The sequence below is a fragment of the Fukomys damarensis genome, unplaced genomic scaffold (assembly GCF_012274545.1).
Source record: "Fukomys damarensis isolate Sample0158 unplaced genomic scaffold, DMR_v1.0_HiC HiC_scaffold_14, whole genome shotgun sequence".
NCBI classification, from domain to species: Eukaryota; Metazoa; Chordata; class Mammalia; order Rodentia; family Bathyergidae; genus Fukomys; species Fukomys damarensis.
In genome coordinates this window covers 43,429,468-43,447,207 of record NW_022900926.1, presented here as the reverse complement: position 1 = coordinate 43,447,207, position 17,740 = coordinate 43,429,468, and the positions used below count along the sequence as shown (strand labels likewise).

General features: G+C 47.6%; 2 protein-coding genes across 7 annotated transcripts in view; one reads left to right on the top strand and one right to left on the bottom strand.

Annotated features, from left to right (window-relative positions):
• Positions 1 to 2,259, top strand: part of Efhc1 (EF-hand domain containing 1) — a 64,173-nt gene extending 61,914 nt beyond the window's left edge. The window contains exons 10-11 of the mRNA XM_010631086.2: positions 417 to 627; positions 2,070 to 2,259. Of these exons, the coding sequence (XP_010629388.1) occupies positions 417 to 627; positions 2,070 to 2,141 (283 nt within the window). The 3' untranslated portion in view covers positions 2,142 to 2,259. The remainder of the gene's footprint in view (positions 1 to 416; positions 628 to 2,069) is intronic.
• Positions 2,260 to 7,393: 5,134 nt separating this feature from the next.
• Tram2 (translocation associated membrane protein 2) overlaps positions 7,394 to 17,740 on the bottom strand; it is a 77,633-nt gene continuing 67,286 nt past the window's right edge. For 5 of the 6 annotated variants that reach the window (XM_010631081.1, XM_019208497.1, XM_019208498.1 and 2 more), the window contains 7 exons: positions 16,480 to 16,538; positions 15,699 to 15,783; positions 15,397 to 15,467; positions 14,095 to 14,199; positions 13,716 to 13,859; positions 12,537 to 12,700; positions 7,394 to 11,383 (listed from right to left, as the gene is read on the bottom strand). In XM_010631081.1, the coding sequence (XP_010629383.1) occupies positions 11,310 to 11,383; positions 12,537 to 12,700; positions 13,716 to 13,859; positions 14,095 to 14,199; positions 15,397 to 15,467; positions 15,699 to 15,783; positions 16,480 to 16,538 (702 nt within the window). In that variant the 3' untranslated portion in view covers positions 7,394 to 11,309. The remainder of the gene's footprint in view (positions 11,384 to 12,536; positions 12,701 to 13,715; positions 13,860 to 14,094; positions 14,200 to 15,396; positions 15,468 to 15,698; positions 15,784 to 16,479; positions 16,539 to 17,740) is intronic. The other variant, XM_010631082.1, reaches the window with a different exon arrangement.

Genomic DNA, 17,740 nt, shown 5'->3' with positions numbered 1-17,740 from the left:
ATTAAGAGATTCCTGGTTGCATAATTACATATACATTTTTCAAAAGTCATGCATCTATTTTTACATTAGGTAACGTACATGAGGTAATGGTAATTTGCAACAGCAGTAAAGGACAATTGTGATTCCCACAAATACCAGACTTGCAGGGGTGCTGGTGTTAGATTTGACTCTTTGTGGTACAGCGATTTAATAGACAGAAGGGAAAAGTTCAAAAACTGCCCATTCAGGCTTTCCTGATTCTGGAGTGGTCATCCGGCAGCCTCTGTGGGCAAGTATTTGGTCACCGGTCAGCTCAGTGTCAAGATGTTTGTCATCAGAAACTTCCTCATCTTCAGTAAGTGAGAATTTTGGTTACTGAGATAAGATTTGTCAGAAATAAATACCAATGTCCAGTCATTTCCTTCCTTTTTCTACAGCAAGCAAGCTAAAGAGGATCCAAGCACACAAGAACTAGAAGCATTAATAGACACAATCCAGAAGCAACTAAAAGATCATCCATGCAAAGACAACATTTATGAAGCTTTTCAAATTTATGACAAGGAAAATTCAGGATTTGTGGACAGAGAGACATTCTTCAAAATCTGTGATTCTCTGAATGTCCCAGTTGATGACTCTGTGGTCAAGGAGGTCAGTATGGATTGCTGTTTGGGTGATAGCAACAGCTCAGCACTGGTCATTCTTGCCTAAAGGCACCTGCATGTGTATTTATTTTAGCTGGCGAAGATTTAAAATGTTTTGATCAGATCTCCTAATTTGTCCTGATATGGCCATTTCCCTGATTCTAGCATTGACTTTTTTTCAAGTTGGCATTATAGAGCATCTCTTTAAATGAGCCCGGGGCTAGATGACACAGGTTGGTTGCTAGACCAACGTGCCAGGACTGAAGGGGGCAGCAGAGACGGTCCTCCAGGGGCAGCTGACAAGGGGATACTCAAAGACAAGTTGAAATGAGACAGTGGCCTTCACTTCCGGAACCTACCTGGGCCTGTCTGTAGGATCAGCATGGAGGATGTTGTGTCCAGTGTCCACATGGGCAACAAGTACCTATAGGGGTAGCAAGGCTAACTAAAAATGCAGAGAAGGCATGGAAGTTTTCCTCCAAGGATTTTCATAAGTGAGTTGAAGAAGGAGTTTCACACCTTTCCTGCCTTATAAATCTCTTTACATAGGGTTCCCCTTGGAAGTTAGAATAAAATCCACCCTCCCGATTGCCAGGGACCCTGGTTTACTTTTAAGGCATTTTTACTGATTAAGAAGAGTAAGGTTCTGCATAACTTCTTAAAGGTTTTTAAGTCTAAAAGAATATTCAGATGGTCAAATCTACTTAGGCAAATGTTATTTGGGGCTAAAATGACCAGCTTGGAGAGGAGTTTTGTTTTTAATAGACAGGAACATTTGCAGGGAGTTGGGAAGAGCCCATGAAGGAGTATTTGTTCATGTGAGCAAACCATTGTAGTTCCTCAAATGTGAAACTACAAACATGCCTAGTTTTGTTTTGTTTTTTTTGTTTTTCAAGTCATTTTAAGACACAGAACTGACATCGGAGATGGGAAACAGTCATAAAAATGAGACAGGGATGGAATGTTTGGGGGCAGATATCCATGAATCTTGTGACCAGTGATGGCCAGAACAAATCATTCTGTTACCAGTCTCAGCCGAGTTCTGGGGACATGGGTTAAGCAGTAACATAATCAGATGTTTCTATTAGGCTGTGATAATAGGAACTTGCTTTTTAAAGAATGTTAGTCTTTGATGGACAAAGTCTTATATTTGGATATAAGAGTAGTTACAAGTGCTTCAAAAGGGACAAGACCTTTATAAATACGGATGTAAACTGAATTATCAGGCAGGCCGTTTACTCCATCCAGCTTTGGTTTCATTAAATGTAAGACAAGTATAATGTCTAACCTACCTACCAGGTTCACAAGATCATTTCAGAATCCCAAGGATATAAAACTTGAGCTTGGGTTTTACAAAGGCTGGGATCTTTATGCTTAAGTACTCTGTACAGTAAGTGGAAGGAAGCCCCACATGTCTGTTTCACCTCTTCTCTCTGCTCTCTTCTTCAGTTAATCAGATTGTGCTCTCCTGGAGAAGGCAGGATTAACTACTATAATTTTGTTCGTGCTTTCTCAAACTGACCTGGATGAAGAGAGGACACAATACAAATTTTTGATATTGGACCTACAGTTGGAAATATATCTTATCCTCTTCATAGAGGCATGTATGGAGCTCCTGAAATTGTATTTCTTTTTTGGTTCTTGTTTAACAACTGCTGAAATCTAAATTAAATTGATTCTAAGATTAAATAAGATTTAATACTGGTGCCTTTTTAGGGGTAGTTAGGGCTACTGTATGGTTAATTTTGTCAATTTACCTGGGTCCTAGGATGCCCAGGTATCCAACCAACATTATTCTGAGTGTGTGTGTGAGGGTGCTTGGGATTGAATTAACATTTGAACTGGTGACTAAGGCAGATTGCCTGACCTAAAGTGGGTGGGCCTCGCTCAGTCATGTAAAGACCTGAATAGATCAGAAGGCCAACTGACCATCCTTTGAGTAACAGAATTCCGGCCTCACTGTCTTCCAACTGTGACATGGACTTTTCCTGACTTAAAACCAGCTCTCCTGGGTCTCAGGGTTTTGGACTCAGAATGGAGCTACACCCTCTGCTTTCCTGGACCTCCAGGTAGCTAAGTCACCCTGCAGATCTTGGGAACTGTCAGCTTCTATAATCACAGGAGCCACTTCTTATAATCAACCAGTCTCTGTGTGTCATACATACACGTTTATCCTCCAGTCTCCTAAATTCTAGTACTTATGTTTCTCTGAAAAACTATGATAAAGATGTGGAATGATTAACAGAAGAACTGATGGAAGTTCTGTAGAAACATCTGTGATGTTGGAAGTAAGTGTACGGAATCACTGTTGCTACCATCCAGTGGCCCACCACTACCATCTGCTTCCCCCAATATTACAGGGACGTATTCTACGTGTATTTCAAGCTGTGATCCTAGGCTGATCAGCGCAATACATATGCCATGGTGTATATTTGTATGAAACTCCTGTTTCAATTGAGTTCATGTTCACTGATTATGATGTAAAATGTATTCATGTCAGTTTCAGAAAAAAAAGAAAGGAAGGAAGAAAAGAGAAAAAGGAAAGAAAGGTGAAGAAAAGAAGGAAAGAAAGAAAAAACACTGCTTTTTGAGAGCCTGACCAAAAAGGAGACTAGCAGCAGTTCTCTAATGAGCTCTGACTTTTCGAGCCAGGACTACTCCTTAGTTGGAGTCATCTTTAAAAATGCCATTTCCTCAGGAGGTAGAGGCAGGAGGATCACTGTGAGTTCAAGGCCAACCCAAACTACATCGTGAGGCCCTGTCTCAACAAACAAAGACAACCCACAACATTTCCGATTCCTCCCTGGCATGCCAAAATGTGAAATGAAGAGTTGTATAGGACCACCCATTGTAACGGCTGGAGAACTTCCCATTGCTTTTTTCTTTCCTAATGAGCTAAGGCCCATATAACCACTTTAAGGGCTATAAATGTATTGACTCCCTTTCTGTTCCAGATTGGTACAGTGCCTCAGGAAGAACCCATATTTCATTTTATTTTTTTCAATCACTCAACTGTTTTTAAAAGTTTCATGTATTTGGGCTGGGTGTGCTGGTGTACACCTGTAATCCCAGCACTTGGGAGGCAGAGGCAGGAGGATCGTCATGAGTTCAAGGCTAGCCTGGGCTACATAGTGAGTTCAGGACCAGCCTGAAATTACAAAGCAAGACCCTGTCTCAAAAAAAAAAAAAACCAAAAAACAAAACAAAAGTTTCATGTATTTAAAAATTTATTTCAATCAAGAAAATACTAAGTGCTGAACTGGGGATGCAGCTCAGGGGTAGCTTGCCTACCATGCCGGAGGCCCTAGGTTTGATCCCCAGCACTACTAAACAAACTAAATACTCAGCTGTACCCCACTTGCCCCAGGCCTGGAAGCCTCTAGTAAAGAGAGTGTGTTGTACGTGTTGAGACAGAGGGACAGCTTACCGCTTCCTTTGGCTGCTGCCGCTTTGTCCAGTTAGGACAATAGTTAAAAGTGCGGAGAGAGAGAGGGAGATACTTAGCTGTGCAGTTATGCAGCTCAACCCCTGCCCTTCAGACTTGTTTTAGGTGAGAGTCAGGTAGCCTAAATCTGTGCTCTCCAGGTCCAGGACACATGTCTCTCCAAGTCTGTCAAAGCATCCCCTCAGTCACAGATGCCGACAGCCTGATTAGAAAAAGTGCGCTGTCAGTTCTCTCTCCATCACTCCTGCCTCTTGTGGAAAAGTTCACCAAAGCTTTGGGCCCCTCTTCAGAACATCTTTCATAAATCCACGCAGTTGGCAGCATATGGAAGTACTTTCCATTTTTATGCTCAGCTTTGGGCCTGAGCTGAAATGGAGATTTGGGAAAGTCTCGTTTAATACCCTCTTACCCACCCTTTGAAATCCAAGCAAGCATTCACAGCCCTTTCACTTCAGTCCTGACTGCTCATCTCTTTCTCTTTATTTTTTCCACTAGGTACAATAGTGAATACAGTGGGGCCTAGTATTATCATGCCAGCCCCACTGTCCGAAGCCCTGGTTGTTAGAAGTCTCTAAGCTTGCTTTCCACTCTTTGTCTTCTCCATCCAGGTTTACCCATGATTGGGAGATAAGATCTCAGCACCATTCTGAGGTGTGAAAGCTACTTTGGGAAGGACCACAGCCTGCAGGTCATTTATGTGGCATCCTCACATTCACTAATTGACTCTTAAGATTATACAAGGCAGGGCAAATTAGATTTCACTAGTCATCATGTGCTATAGTCACAGCTGCCGTACATCTGGAGTTCTGAGCTCACGTGATGGAAAAGAGCTGACTATCAGCCTGTACCAAACAATACTGTGGGAAGAAATGATCCCCTGGACTTGAATCAGAGCATATTAGCATTAGCAGTTGTGTTTTTGGTGGAGGAACACTGGTAGCTCTGGCTATCAAATTTAACTGAAGGATGTATCTACAACTGACTGGGGTGGCTTAAGGCTTCAAGGGCTTCAGGGCTTAAAAACAAAAACAAAAACAAAAACCTCCCTGTGGAGGCTTGAGGAGGGTGGAAATTGGCTCTGTGTTAGCTGCTGAAGTGTGAGGCTGTACCCTGTAGCACTAAGGGCCTTAAATAACTAAAGTCTATCAAATCCATATGTATATGCTTTGAGGATATTTGAGACCAATAGGTAGAGAAGACTTCTCTAAATGTTAGGTGACTACCAAGTATCCTGATGACACGTAAGTATGAATATGTTCACTGGAAAAATATATAGTTTAATTTGTTCCATGAACACAGTATTCTCTGTATCCATTCACCATCCCTCAGGAAACAAAAATGAACCCAGAAGAGACAGATAAGCAGACTAAGGTTAACTGCTGGGGTCTCCCAGCTCTTCACGCAGCGTGAAGTCTGCACCGAAGTGTGCCTGCTATTAGTACCACTCACCCTCACCCGACGTAAGCGTGTCCTTGTCATTCTCAGTGTGCGCCCCACCTGTAGCTCCACTCACCTCCTAAACTCTCTCGGAGGTTCTAGAAAACACAGCAAAGCAGCCCTGGCTATTTAAGTGACAGCAGCAATCCCCACTGCCCACTAGTATTACTAATACTGGGCCATCTTCTGGTGGGCACCAACTTATCCAAGGCCTTTTCCATATACATCGAACCTCATCTCTCCAAGGCAATTGACTCCCCATCAGGCATTACATGTGGGGACTTCCTTCTGGAGCATCCTGCCCATGCTAAGAAAACCCTTTTCCACTTTCCTGTTATGCAATAAATAAAAATGATGCCTGATACTATCCAGTACTTGATATAGCTGGCTCCTCATCTTTTATTCCAATTCCCTGATTCCTATCACAATGGACAGCCCTATCTCAATAAATAGAAGAAATGACTCATGGAGAACTTTTAGACAACAGAGCTAAAACTGATTCAAACTCATTTTCAAGTAAAAGCCAAGAGTATTTATAAAAGTACATGAAGGAATTAGACCAGAGAGAACAAAGACTGATAATTCTATGCCTTTTATTCAGTTATTTCAGAAAATATTTGATTTGTTTCAAAATGTACATTTAAAAAATCCATACAAAACTGTAATTTGCTTTAAAACCAGACAGAAACAGTGGAAAAAGGATTTTGAAAAGTTTACCAAAAGTAAAAAGACACCCCTCCCCCCAACCCTTTTACATGAAAGCATAAATATGGCAGGTACAAATGTTCCTTGAGTTCCTTGTTGCAGTTTGGTCCATAACATGACGTTAAAGTAGAAAAACAATGTGTCCACGTTTGCATTATGAGTTGCTCTGGGTACCAGCTGCCTCAGCTCATCCTTCAGGGGTTTATTAAACAGAGGAACTGTAAAGTGAGGTTTCCAGTCTCAACACAAACACTGGAATCTGTACCCAGCAGATGGTGATACCACCACAGCCAGATCCTAGCAAGTGGACAGGGCCTGCCACCCATAGCCGATTCCCAAGACATCTCCATCTTCTCCAGAAGAACAAGAAACTGTGGAATTCTCTAAGTAGAGTGGTGGTGATGCCACCAGCATCAGAACAGCTGAATTCCAGACAATGACTTGGGTCCCATCCTGAGGATAGTTTTTTCCTTTCAAAGATTTTTTTTTTTTTTTAATGTAAGGACTTCTAAGATGATGATAGTAAATGTTCTACAAGAGTGCCACAGAAACCCTCCCAGGACCATGAGAATGACAGCAACAAAGTAAAAGTGGACAACACATTTTCTGTAAGGAATAACCCCTCCCATGGGTCCCCTTTCCCCTTACTTCAGGGTGTTGTAAGGGACAGGAAAGCCTACAGAAAGACCACTGGTGGGCAGTTATTGCACAACCCGAAGGAATGGGGACAGGGAAGGGCTGTTGCCACACAAGACTACCTGACTTGGGAGTCAGCAGGTTTGCAGCTGTGGTCCAGACCCACTGTCAAACGTCAACTACGCACAACCCTTGGACTAGGGAGTGCCGTAAACTTCTTCCTCACAGGAACTTTGGGCTGTATAGGAAGTGACATGGGTGGGAGGAGGATGTAGCAAGGCCACCTGTTTCTACCCTGGAATGGAGGGACCGGGCAGGGCCAGAGGCACAGGGGGCTGGATGTGCTGAAGCCCTGGGCTTCATCAGTAAGTACAAGGCACAGGGCCCTACTGTGAGCTACCTAAGGCTTCACAGCCATGCAGCCAGGTAGGGGTGGTGGGGGGTTCCAAGGGAAAAAACAGAAACAGTGCAGGGAACACCAGGCACTACCTCTCTGAGGGAAGGGGACAGATGAGGTGACACCGTGAGTCCATGTCCCTCTCCTGCATTACCTCTTGAGGTAGTGTCTGTGGCTACATGTACCCATCAGTCCTATAGGCCCAGCAGCTGGCAGCTGGCCACATAATACAGATGAAGGCACACAGAAATGTAAGGCACTTGCGATACAAAAGGAATCAGGATTTGGTCAGGACCAGGACAGAAGCCCCGAGCATGAAATGACAGCCCATGGGTCCCACTGTCCCGTGGCTGTGATGGGCAACCTCTGTACAGTGAGGGGTGGGAGGTGCAGCAGCAGAGCGGGGCGCTTATCAGTCTCCTGGGACATGGAAGGTAACCCTCATGCAGGAATCAGGGTGTAGGGTGAAAGGCTACAAAGGCTCCCAGACAGGGCCAACCACTGGCTGAAGAGGGATCCTATTGGTACTTAAGTGAACCAACAATGACCTCATTCTCCATTAACCCCAAAGGCCTCTCACAAAGAAAGGGGTTGTAAACTTGGGAGGCAGTGGGGGTGAAAGACTACCCAGCTGGTTTTCCATACTCTCCAGCAAGAACAGGAGGCTAAGTTCTAAAGTCTGTCCCCCTTGAGACATGAAGGCTCGTAGGCAGGCAAGGGAAGTTAGCTATATCCAGACTCCCATGTCTTCTCCCACCTCAGCAAAACCAACTGGGAAAGCTGAAGCATAGAAAATAAACCCAAAGGCCTTCCCCAGCCACAGGGGACCAACAATCCTCTATTAATAAAAGCATCTGTGAAACAGTATGATGATGGAATTTCTGGAGGTCACATACTCTCTGTTCCTACTTATTTGCCACTTAGAAAAAAGGTCAAGGTGGACTTACGAAGGAGGTCCCAAAAGAAAACCTAGAAGCACAACCTTAGAAGTCCCTGGTGTCAGTGGCTCTCAAGAGTCCCAGGATTCTAGCTGAGAAAAGCATGGATAAAGGAGGCCAGAGCACAGGTGTCTAACCTGGTTTCCTAGGAGTTGCTAGGTTCTGCTTTGAGACAGGAATAGGCAACCCTCTCAGCAACCATTTATGTCAGGTAGCCCAGGAGAACTCAGGGCTAGGACTGATCCCCTTTCCCCCAGAGCCACCCTACCTTCAAGAGGAATGCAGAATTATTAATAGTATAACTATCATAGCCTGAGTGCTAAAAATAACCTTCCCATCACTGAACTCCAAGAGGGGAATCAACCCTAGGAAGTGCTCCTTCCTCTAAAGGCCAAGCTCTCCCACCACTGCCATCTGCCGGTGTCCCCACACAGGTGTGCCAGGGAGGGATGTTGAGAGGCGCTGTGACTGCTGAGGTAGATTAGCATCTTCTGCCCTTGGTGGATGGTGCTGCGCTGGCCTCTAAAACCAGGAGGGATCTGACAGGGGTCTCACAATTGGTTTGGCACTTTGTTTAGAGATAGGAAAGACTACAGAAAAATGAAGAAAGTAGTCAACATGCCAAAAGTGGTACAAGCTAGTCCAAAATACTCACAGGATAAAGCAGAATTGAGTGACTTGAGGCCTGGCAGGTGCCAATTTGATAATGACTTAGTTTTGCTATGACATAAATATGCCAAGGAGACTAGCAGGGGTGAGAAAGTACCCTATAATTACCCTCTAAGCCACCCAAACATCCCTGAAGCCCAAGCTGGTGAGCTATCACCCTTATTCATGTTCTCATGGTTTTTTCTTTGAACACAGGAAAGATTTACCATCTCCTGTCACTGAGCAAATATTTGTCCTTTAGGAAACAGGCCCTAAGGCAACCCCGGACCCCGGGTTTGTGGTATCACACCAAGGCACAATGAACTGGTAGCACCAGATGCTTGTAGAAGACTGAGGGAGAATGAAGGCATGTCATCTCTGGTACCCAGGTATCCAGGCACAGAGCAATGGAGATCTATATGTACAATGGGGCTGCTAGAACCAAGAGGGCAGCAACTCTGATTACCATGAACTCCCCTCTCACAGCACATCACCAGCATATAACAGCTGCTCGGCCAGGGCTCCTGGGGGGCAGAGGGCAAGAGGCTTCCTGAAGAGAGCTGGTACAGCCCCAACAGTGACACAGCCTGGGGAAAACCCAGCAGGGCACCTAGGCTCCTGGGGGAGGAGGGTGGGCCTAGAGGCTGCTGGCTGTACCCCACCTCCACAAGCAGTTCCAAGCAGGTCAGGGAGCACGTGGCTAAGGGGCCCTGGTCAACTCTGCTGAGTCCATACCAAGCTGCTCTTAACGCCCAGAAGGAAAGAGAGGGAAGCAGGAGACGCCTGCTTTCAAAAATGCTATCCTGCTTCCTAAAAATAATTGAAAGAAACCAAGTGTATTCTTCCCAATTCTACATGCTTATCCTGGGCAGAGAAGTAACAGTCTAAAATGGTGTCTGGAAACAAATCTCTCAGTTACTGGTAAGTCTGACTTTGCAATACAGGTGCCCTAGAGAAGGGGAGGTCTCATGAAAAGATCCATCTCCCTCTTTTTTGGTTAAAAACCCCCAAGGTCTGGCTTCTACTATGATGTCAGCAAGAGCACTAGTATACCCGGTGACATTAACATTCCTGTGCCACCCGGTGCTCCCCTTTGCCTCAGCACAGAGTTCAAGGGTTCTTAATCAGGACCTCTAGAAGCCTACCTCCCCTGCTGGAAGTCCTCACAAAGCACCTTAAGGACCTGGCAGCCCCATCTTCTCATAGACAGGGAGGAAAGAATACTGGTGGGAGGGGAACGAAAGATTCCTGTCGACACAGCTGCACCTGCTCATCCAAACAAAAAGTGACTGAATCAGTCCTGGTTCTATACTGTGGGTGTGCTTGACACACATCACCAAATGACAACTCCAAAGAGCACTCAACAAGTGAGGCCAAAGGGAAGGTGACCAGGTGACCCTCCCTGGGACACTGGGGACTGGTGTGGGGCTATGTCTCTGCAGGTGGAGAGATGAAGTCCAGGTAGCAAGGCTGGCCAACAGGGCTGGCTGGTTCTAGGCTTTAGACCAGCACCTCTGGGGCAGGTCTGCTAACAGCTGTTTGACTTGGTTTTGAATGCTGGTGAATGGCCAAAGACACATGGCTGCCGGCACCAGTGAAGAAAGGCCCAAGTTGACTGTGCTGTCCTTCCTGTCTTGTCTGTTACATTTCCAGAAGTGCCTGCTGCTTGGCACGCTTGGCTCTTGCTCTACAAGTGGGAAGACGTATCCTCCTTCAGCATGTACTCCCTCAGCAAGTGCAGGCCATTTCCAGCCCAAGGCTGCTGGTGAGCTCTCTTCAGTCATGAGACCTACAGAATGAGCAATGTCCTTCTAGATGGAGTTCCCAGGAGCCAGAGCCAAAGGCTTCAGCATCATTCCCAACCAGCAGCAGCTGCCATGTCTCCAGCTGGTTCTCCAGGGACCGGAATCATTCATCTCCACATCAATCAGCACCAAGGAGGTTGTGATCCAGGAGGGCTCTCCTCTTCCTGCCCCTCCACACAAGGACTACTGCCGGGCCAGCCTCTGGCCCCAGGCAAAGCTCCTTGGCGTGAGGCTTCCAGATTGACAGCTCCTGCAACTCACAGGCAGGACTGCACCTTAGCTCCCTCCCATTGTAAAAATCAGACAGAAAAACTGCACGTTAAGGTAAAATTAAGAACTAAAAAGAAAAAGAAGCAGCCATGAATGAAGAGAAAGAAGAGGTAAGCTGAAAAAGAACCATGAGAATCTAGGCTTCCAGAAAACCCAACACAGGACAGAGGTGAAGCCACGAGGTGGCTTGAGGGAGTGAGAGAGAAAGATTTTTGGCTTTATTGAGAAAAGTATGTGGAAGAATAAGAAGAGAAAGCCAAGAAATATGAAAGGAAAACCCCCTTTGAAGTCAGGTTCCTGCGGACTGAGATGGAGCGCTTCGAGGAGGAAGGAGGAGGCAGTGCGGGGCCTGGGCTCTGCCTCCTGGCCAGGCCCCCACCAAGGATTCCTGTTCTCAGCACTTTGGCCTTAAGGAGACTTGAGTTTCTTAGTCCGTGGGGAGGTTCCATTCTCTGCTTTCACCACTCCATTTTCATGGTAACCTGGGGAGTGGAGAGAGACAGACACATGTGGGATTCCGCTGGGACTGTGGAGGAGAACGGAGAGTAGGGCTGCTCCAGGGAAGGCATGTGGGGCTGCCGGAGGGCACCAGGCTGAGGCTCCCCGAAGCAGTGGAAGCCAGCAGACTGATCCCAGCAGGGTCCTGCTCCCCCAGTGTCTTAGACAAGAGCCCCTGTTTAAGGAGCTTGGTAGCTGTTCTTTACCAGGGTGGCCTCGGCTCACATACAAAAACCCAGAAACAGCCCTGAACCAGGGCAGAAGCTGGCTGGAATCACTTAGAGGCTGCCAGTGTCCTCGCTTCCTCTCAGGTCCCTCAGGGCGCTAACAACTCAGAACAGTGGCAACAGAAGAGAGGAGGCACAGGAGGCCATAGGGAAACACTTTCCACAGATGCCTAACACTGTGGCAGAAGAAGCATGCTTTTATTGCTGTGAAACACCTCCAAGTGCTAGGTCTGCTGCAGCCCATACCACGCCCCTGCCCAGGCTGCCTCCTCAGCACACACAGCTATGCACAAGTCTGCCTCAAACGCAGGAGCCCTTGCCAAGCAGGTGGCTGCTTGGAGGAAAGCAGATGAGTCAGAAAACAGATACTGCTGCAGACAGGCCCCACGGCTGGCCAGAAAGTACACAGCAAAAAGCACACACTCCAGGTGATTACTGGAGTGTGCGCAAGGTCCAAAGAAATGGGTGTCCCACCCCTGCTGCCCACTAAACACTGTGTCACCATGAGTCACTGCTGGAGACAGAAGAGCCACCCACCCAAGGGGCACGGGCAGGCCCGGATGTAGGGCACAGGGGCAGGCGAGGGCATGGCTGGTCGCTGGAGTACAGTGCATGGGCGGCGGTGGCGGCGGCAGAAACAAAACTTGGCTGGGCTCCAGGAGCTACCCTGAGGACACAGTTCCCGCCAGAGGTCCTCACCAGGGCTCCGGGCCTAGTTTGGGCCAGCCCTACCCACACCGTCCCTGGCCCAAGCCCAGCCACGCGCCAGTCAGGGAGCTCCAGGCCCAGGGAAGCAGTCGGGAAGGAGGAGCCACAGGACTGGTGTGAGAAGTGCACAAGAGCCCTGGCTCCTCCCCCCATCCTGACAGACCTCACCCACGCTCTCCGGGCTACGGGGCCTGGCACTCACCAGATTCCCTCTTGGTGAGCCTGGCTGGGAGCCTGGGGACAGCTGGGACTCTCCGCTTGGCATTCTGCTCGTTCCAGTATTCCCGCCAGTGTCGCAGCTGGGAGTGGATGAAGCGCCACATAAGCCAGGCCTGGGCAGCGCACACCAGCAGCAGCATGCAGAGCCTGCAGAAGGCAGAGGGGGCTCAAGGGAGGCAAGGGAGGGAGCCTGCAGCTTTCAGCCTCCTACTACCAGGAGGGTTGGAGTCTTGGGGTCAGGCTGTGCTCTGGCACCCTCGGAAGTGTGAAGGGACTATCTGGGGAGACAGAACAGAGACAGCGACAGCAGCCCTCCAGCCCCATACCCCCATGACTCACATGCCGAGGGTCCCCAACCATACTGCTTTAGTATCCACAGTATCACGTAAGGTGGATGCAAACGCCACAAATATTTGCGGGCTTCAAATGAACTGAATTATGATATGGTAGAAATAATTCTGCACAAGTAGCTTCTTGTCTGGCATGTCACTCAAAGGTACAGCAAATGTGGACAGATCACATGCCTGCCAGGCCTGTGGGCTCATGGAAACACAGCCTCTTGGCTGCCATCCTTGCTGGTAGGAAGGCCACTGCCCAAGCCACGGACACCACAGGTTCCTCCCCACACACAATTTTTAATATTTGCTCCAGGCGTGGTGGCACATGCCTGTAATCTCAGCACTCGGGAGGCAGAGGCAGGAGGATCGCTGTGAGTTCGAGATCAGCCTGGGCTACCTAGTGAATTCCAGATCAGTCTCAACTACATAGTGAGACCCTGTCTCAAAAAAACAAAAACAATTTTTAGTATTTGCATACTGGCTATACATATTAATGGGTTTCATTTTGGCAATAAAAACCCTATGCATGGTTTTAATGATCAGCTGACAGACTGGAAGAAAAAACTCTTGACACACTGGGCAAAAGTAAAGGAATCTGCACTGGACTAAGTCCCTGACTAAAGCCTGAGCAGACCACAGCCAGGGAGTGACGAGGGTTCTGAAGGAAGGAGGAGGCATCTTCTTCCTCAGGCCCGATGTCTGGAGATTTCCAGCTAAACATCAGTGTGTGGGAGACTCGAGGGTCTGCCACCTCCTGACCTTCTGCGGAAGTTGTGCCAAGTTCAGGAGGCTCCTGGCCCACTTTGGGCTCCTTTCCAACTCACCTGCAAAGCAAGGTGTTGAAGCTCCCTTTCTCAGGGTCAAATGCCTGGTTTTCTGTGCGAGCCAGTCCAAAGCCGATGGCCAGCACGGCAAGCGTGAGGATGAAGAGGCGCGTGACCCCAAATACAGCAGCCCAGGCATTAAACCTGCTCGCAGAGGCAGAGGAGTGACATCAGCATTTAGGACCCTTGAAGCAACCCTCACCCACGTATCCAGAAGCAACTCTGAGTAGGAAAAGGCCTCAAGGGGGGCCTGAGAAGGCATTCAAGATGTCTAAATTATGATACTCCAGGGAAAGAACAACCTAGGATGAGCAGCTTACACCCAGGTGGGAGCCTCTGATGCTCAGCCCCCCAAGTATCCCCCAGCAGCCTCACTTACAGCTTCTCATTGTTCTCATCTGCAAAGTAGAAGAGTCGAGACAAGTAGAAGAGGAACTCCGTTGAGTACTGCAGCAGCAGCAGGATGAGGCCCAGGCGGCTCAAACTGCAGAGGGAAAAGTCAGGGTGGAATCCATCAGCCCCTCTGGGCTCCCAGTGTCCCCTGTGCCTGGACTCCACTTCCTCACTGGCCTTGTCCTGTCCCTTAGGATGCAGTTGAGCTGTTGCACCTTTAGGAATGCTCCCTAAGACTGGCCCTGCTCTTGGCTGATCCCGTCCAGATCTGGGCCCTCACCTGCTCCCAGCCTTGGCTGAGCTTCTGCACCTTCCAATCAGCACCCTGTCAGAACCAAGACCATTACAGGGGCTCAGATCAAGTCTTCTGAGCCCCGACGGGGGAAATGCGAAGGGTTCCTGCTGTGTGGCTACTCATTACCCCAGTGCTCACACTTGTGGAGCACCAGGCGACCTCCTATGCTCAGCACACAGCACCAGGGGAACAGCACAGACCAACTTCCACTGACCCACTCTGCATGGACCATGTCACCCAAAATTAGAGCAGAACTGAGCCACACAGACAGGAGACAGAGTAAAAGACACTGCCCTCTAAGTCAGTCATGAACCCAAGTCAGTCACTGTCACAGGACATCGCTATGGGAATTCTGGAGACAGGTCCAGGGGCCTACAGGTCCTCGGCAAAAGTTACATGTAGCAAGCTCTCAAGTCCTAGCCTGGAGAAAGTACCAGCTGTTTTCCCACCCTGCAGGGATAAAGATAGACAATTCCAAATTTGTCAATGGTGCAGCACACTGCACCAGAATCAGCATGATTCTTTTCATAAAATCATAGGTCAAACACTACAGTACTGCTTATTACTTCTAGAACCACCACACAGTGAACTACTTTCCATTTTATTACAAACCAAAGAAAAGAGAATCCAAGGGTATGGACTCCAGTGGCATCTGGACCCTGTGAAGCAGAAGCCCAGCTTCAGCTGCCTTCAAGCTTCAAAGTTGTGGGTCAAGGCCAACACAGAAGTCTTCCCTGGCTCCCATGGTCAATGGTACGTGCTTAATCACAGGGCTTCTTGCAGTAAACTGTCCTGTCCTAGTCTGTCTGTCCCACTAGGTGAGGATGAACCACTGAAAACAAAGGAATCGTCATCCTTCTTTGTACTCCTAAGTCTCAGCATAGTACTCAGCAACAGATGGTACCTAATAAATGCCTGCTGAGTGAATAACTACGGATAGACTCAAGGGCATAAAAAGGGCAAGGAAACCTGGCTGTTCCAGGCCTCACTTACTTTAAGAGGTATGCTCCGGCTATGTGGACCAGGTACAGGCAAATATACTGGAGCTGGCGGGGAATTTCCTCCTAGAAACAAAAGAAGCAGACAGTGACTGCTTATTCCCTGCTGAAGATGCAGGGCATGGAAGGGAAATGCAGAAGGAGGAGGAAGGGTCAGGCCCCCACCTCCCTAGGCTGGACAGCTTCAGCACACAGTTCCACATCACTCCTGCTTCTGGAGGAAAGGAAGTGCACCACAGGAACAGGAGGAGGGACATGAAGAACAGGGCCTCCAGGAAGGGTGGGTAGAGTACTGACCTTTCGTACCTTCTGGAAGTAAAGCTCAGGAAAGGCATGTAGCCAGTAGGCCAGCTGGCACAGGTAGAAAAACTTCACCTGGAAGCTGGAGGCAGAAAGCAAATCACATGGGTAGGACCCAGTTAAATTGCCCCCAAAGGGTTTACTGAGTGCACAGAGAAAAGATGGCCAAGGCTGTGTGAGGACCCAGGACCATATAAAGGGACAGGGAAAAGACAAGGAAAAAAACGGGAGTGATTAAAAGCCTGTGGGGTGAGGAGCTCTTCAGCCTAGACAAGCAAAGCTGATCACAGGATACTGTGAACACTGAATCCCCACTCTGAACACACTGAGCCACTGTGGCCCTTGTAGCAATGGAAGATTGAGCCCAGCTCTCTGTCCTTTGCTAATGTTTCTCTGAAAGGCCTAAGGAGAAACACAGCACAGCCTCCTGTGTGAGTCAGGCCAGGTCCCGACAGCAGCAGAGAGGCAAGGATGCTCCATTTGAGAGAGCAAAGACTGCTGTGAATGTGAGGGGTCAGCAAGGAGGCACAAAGCTAGAGGCCCTGACAGAGGGTTTTGCTTTGCATCTGTCCCATGCACTTAAGGCTCTGGGGGTGCTCTGTATAGTGCAGGGGACAAAGCATCTGGGGTTCTCCTGTCGATCATGATGGGCCTACTGTCCTCATGCCATGCCCTGATAGGCTCAGGACATGATCTAGTCCCCCACCAGCTGGCCACATACTGAGAAGCCAAGTGCCAGCTCACTCCTCCCTGGAGACCAAGGCACGCAAATACTCACGAGAGATACACATGTGGATAGTCTTCCCAGAGGCTTCTTGGGTTCGTTAAATATCCTTCCTGTGGTGGGAGAGAAGAGAGGGGGCATTTACAAATGTGAATATGTGACCAGTCCCAGAGTCATGGATGCACTCAGCTGCCACCTGCTAGAAAGAGGAAGGAACAGACATGACAAGGTGGGACTTGTCCAGTGGTGAGACACATGATGCAGTAGGAAGCATCATGCTCTAGCATCTGAAGTCCTGTGTCTCAACTCAGGTCTGACACGTGCAAGCTGCACATGTTGAACATGTCCATGAGTGACCCTAAGCTCCCATCAGCTTATCTGTGTAAAATGAGGATAAAAATACCACCCTCACAGTTATTGTTGGAAATAAATGTGACAGTCTGTGTGGCAGTGTCTAATACTATGCCTGGCATGCAGACACTCAGGAAATGCTTACAGAATGAATAAGTAGATGCACTAGAATGTACCCACTGGAAAGCTGAAAAGCCAAGCCGGGCTTTTCACATCACCAGGATAAAAACAATGACAGGAGCCTGCAGGCCTCCCCATGCGTCTAGACTCAGAGGTCATCACACTGCAGCAGTTTTACTGGTATCTCTACTGCTGTGAGTTTCATTACACTAAGGTTTTTGTTTTTTGGGTTTTTTTTGCATTTGTTTACTTGCTTATTCATTTAGTGGCACTGAGGATTAAACCTAGGACCTTTCATTTTTTATTCTGAAACATGGTCTTGCTAAGTTTGAATTTTCAATCCTCTTGCCTCATCCTTCCAGAGTGCTTGGATTATAGGCACGGATTTCTATATCTAAAGCCGGTGTTTTTGTGCCCATGTCAACACAGAAGATAGTCCTAGAGAGGAGAAACCCAAGACTGTGGTATACAATCATTAAAGGGCTTCAATTTCAGAGAAAGAATAATGTAGAAAGTGTTTATTGATAAAAAATAAATAAATGTTTAAAAAGATGCCTGCTTAACCAGGTCTAGGATGAAAACAAAAACATGCACTTGTCTTGTGAAATCAAGTTATGGATATGAAGTTCAAATTATGTACCAGAAACTACCAGGCTACTAAATTCCTATCAACAGTGTTGTGGATATGATATCTTAGGTATACACCCTCACTCAAGCATGTGCAGATGTCAAAGATGAGTTTTTAATCCAAGATTATTATAAAACACAGGAGGAGAGCCGGGGATTTGTCTCACAAGTGCAAGGGCCCAAGTTCGATCCCTGGTACCAAAAAAAAAAAAAAAAA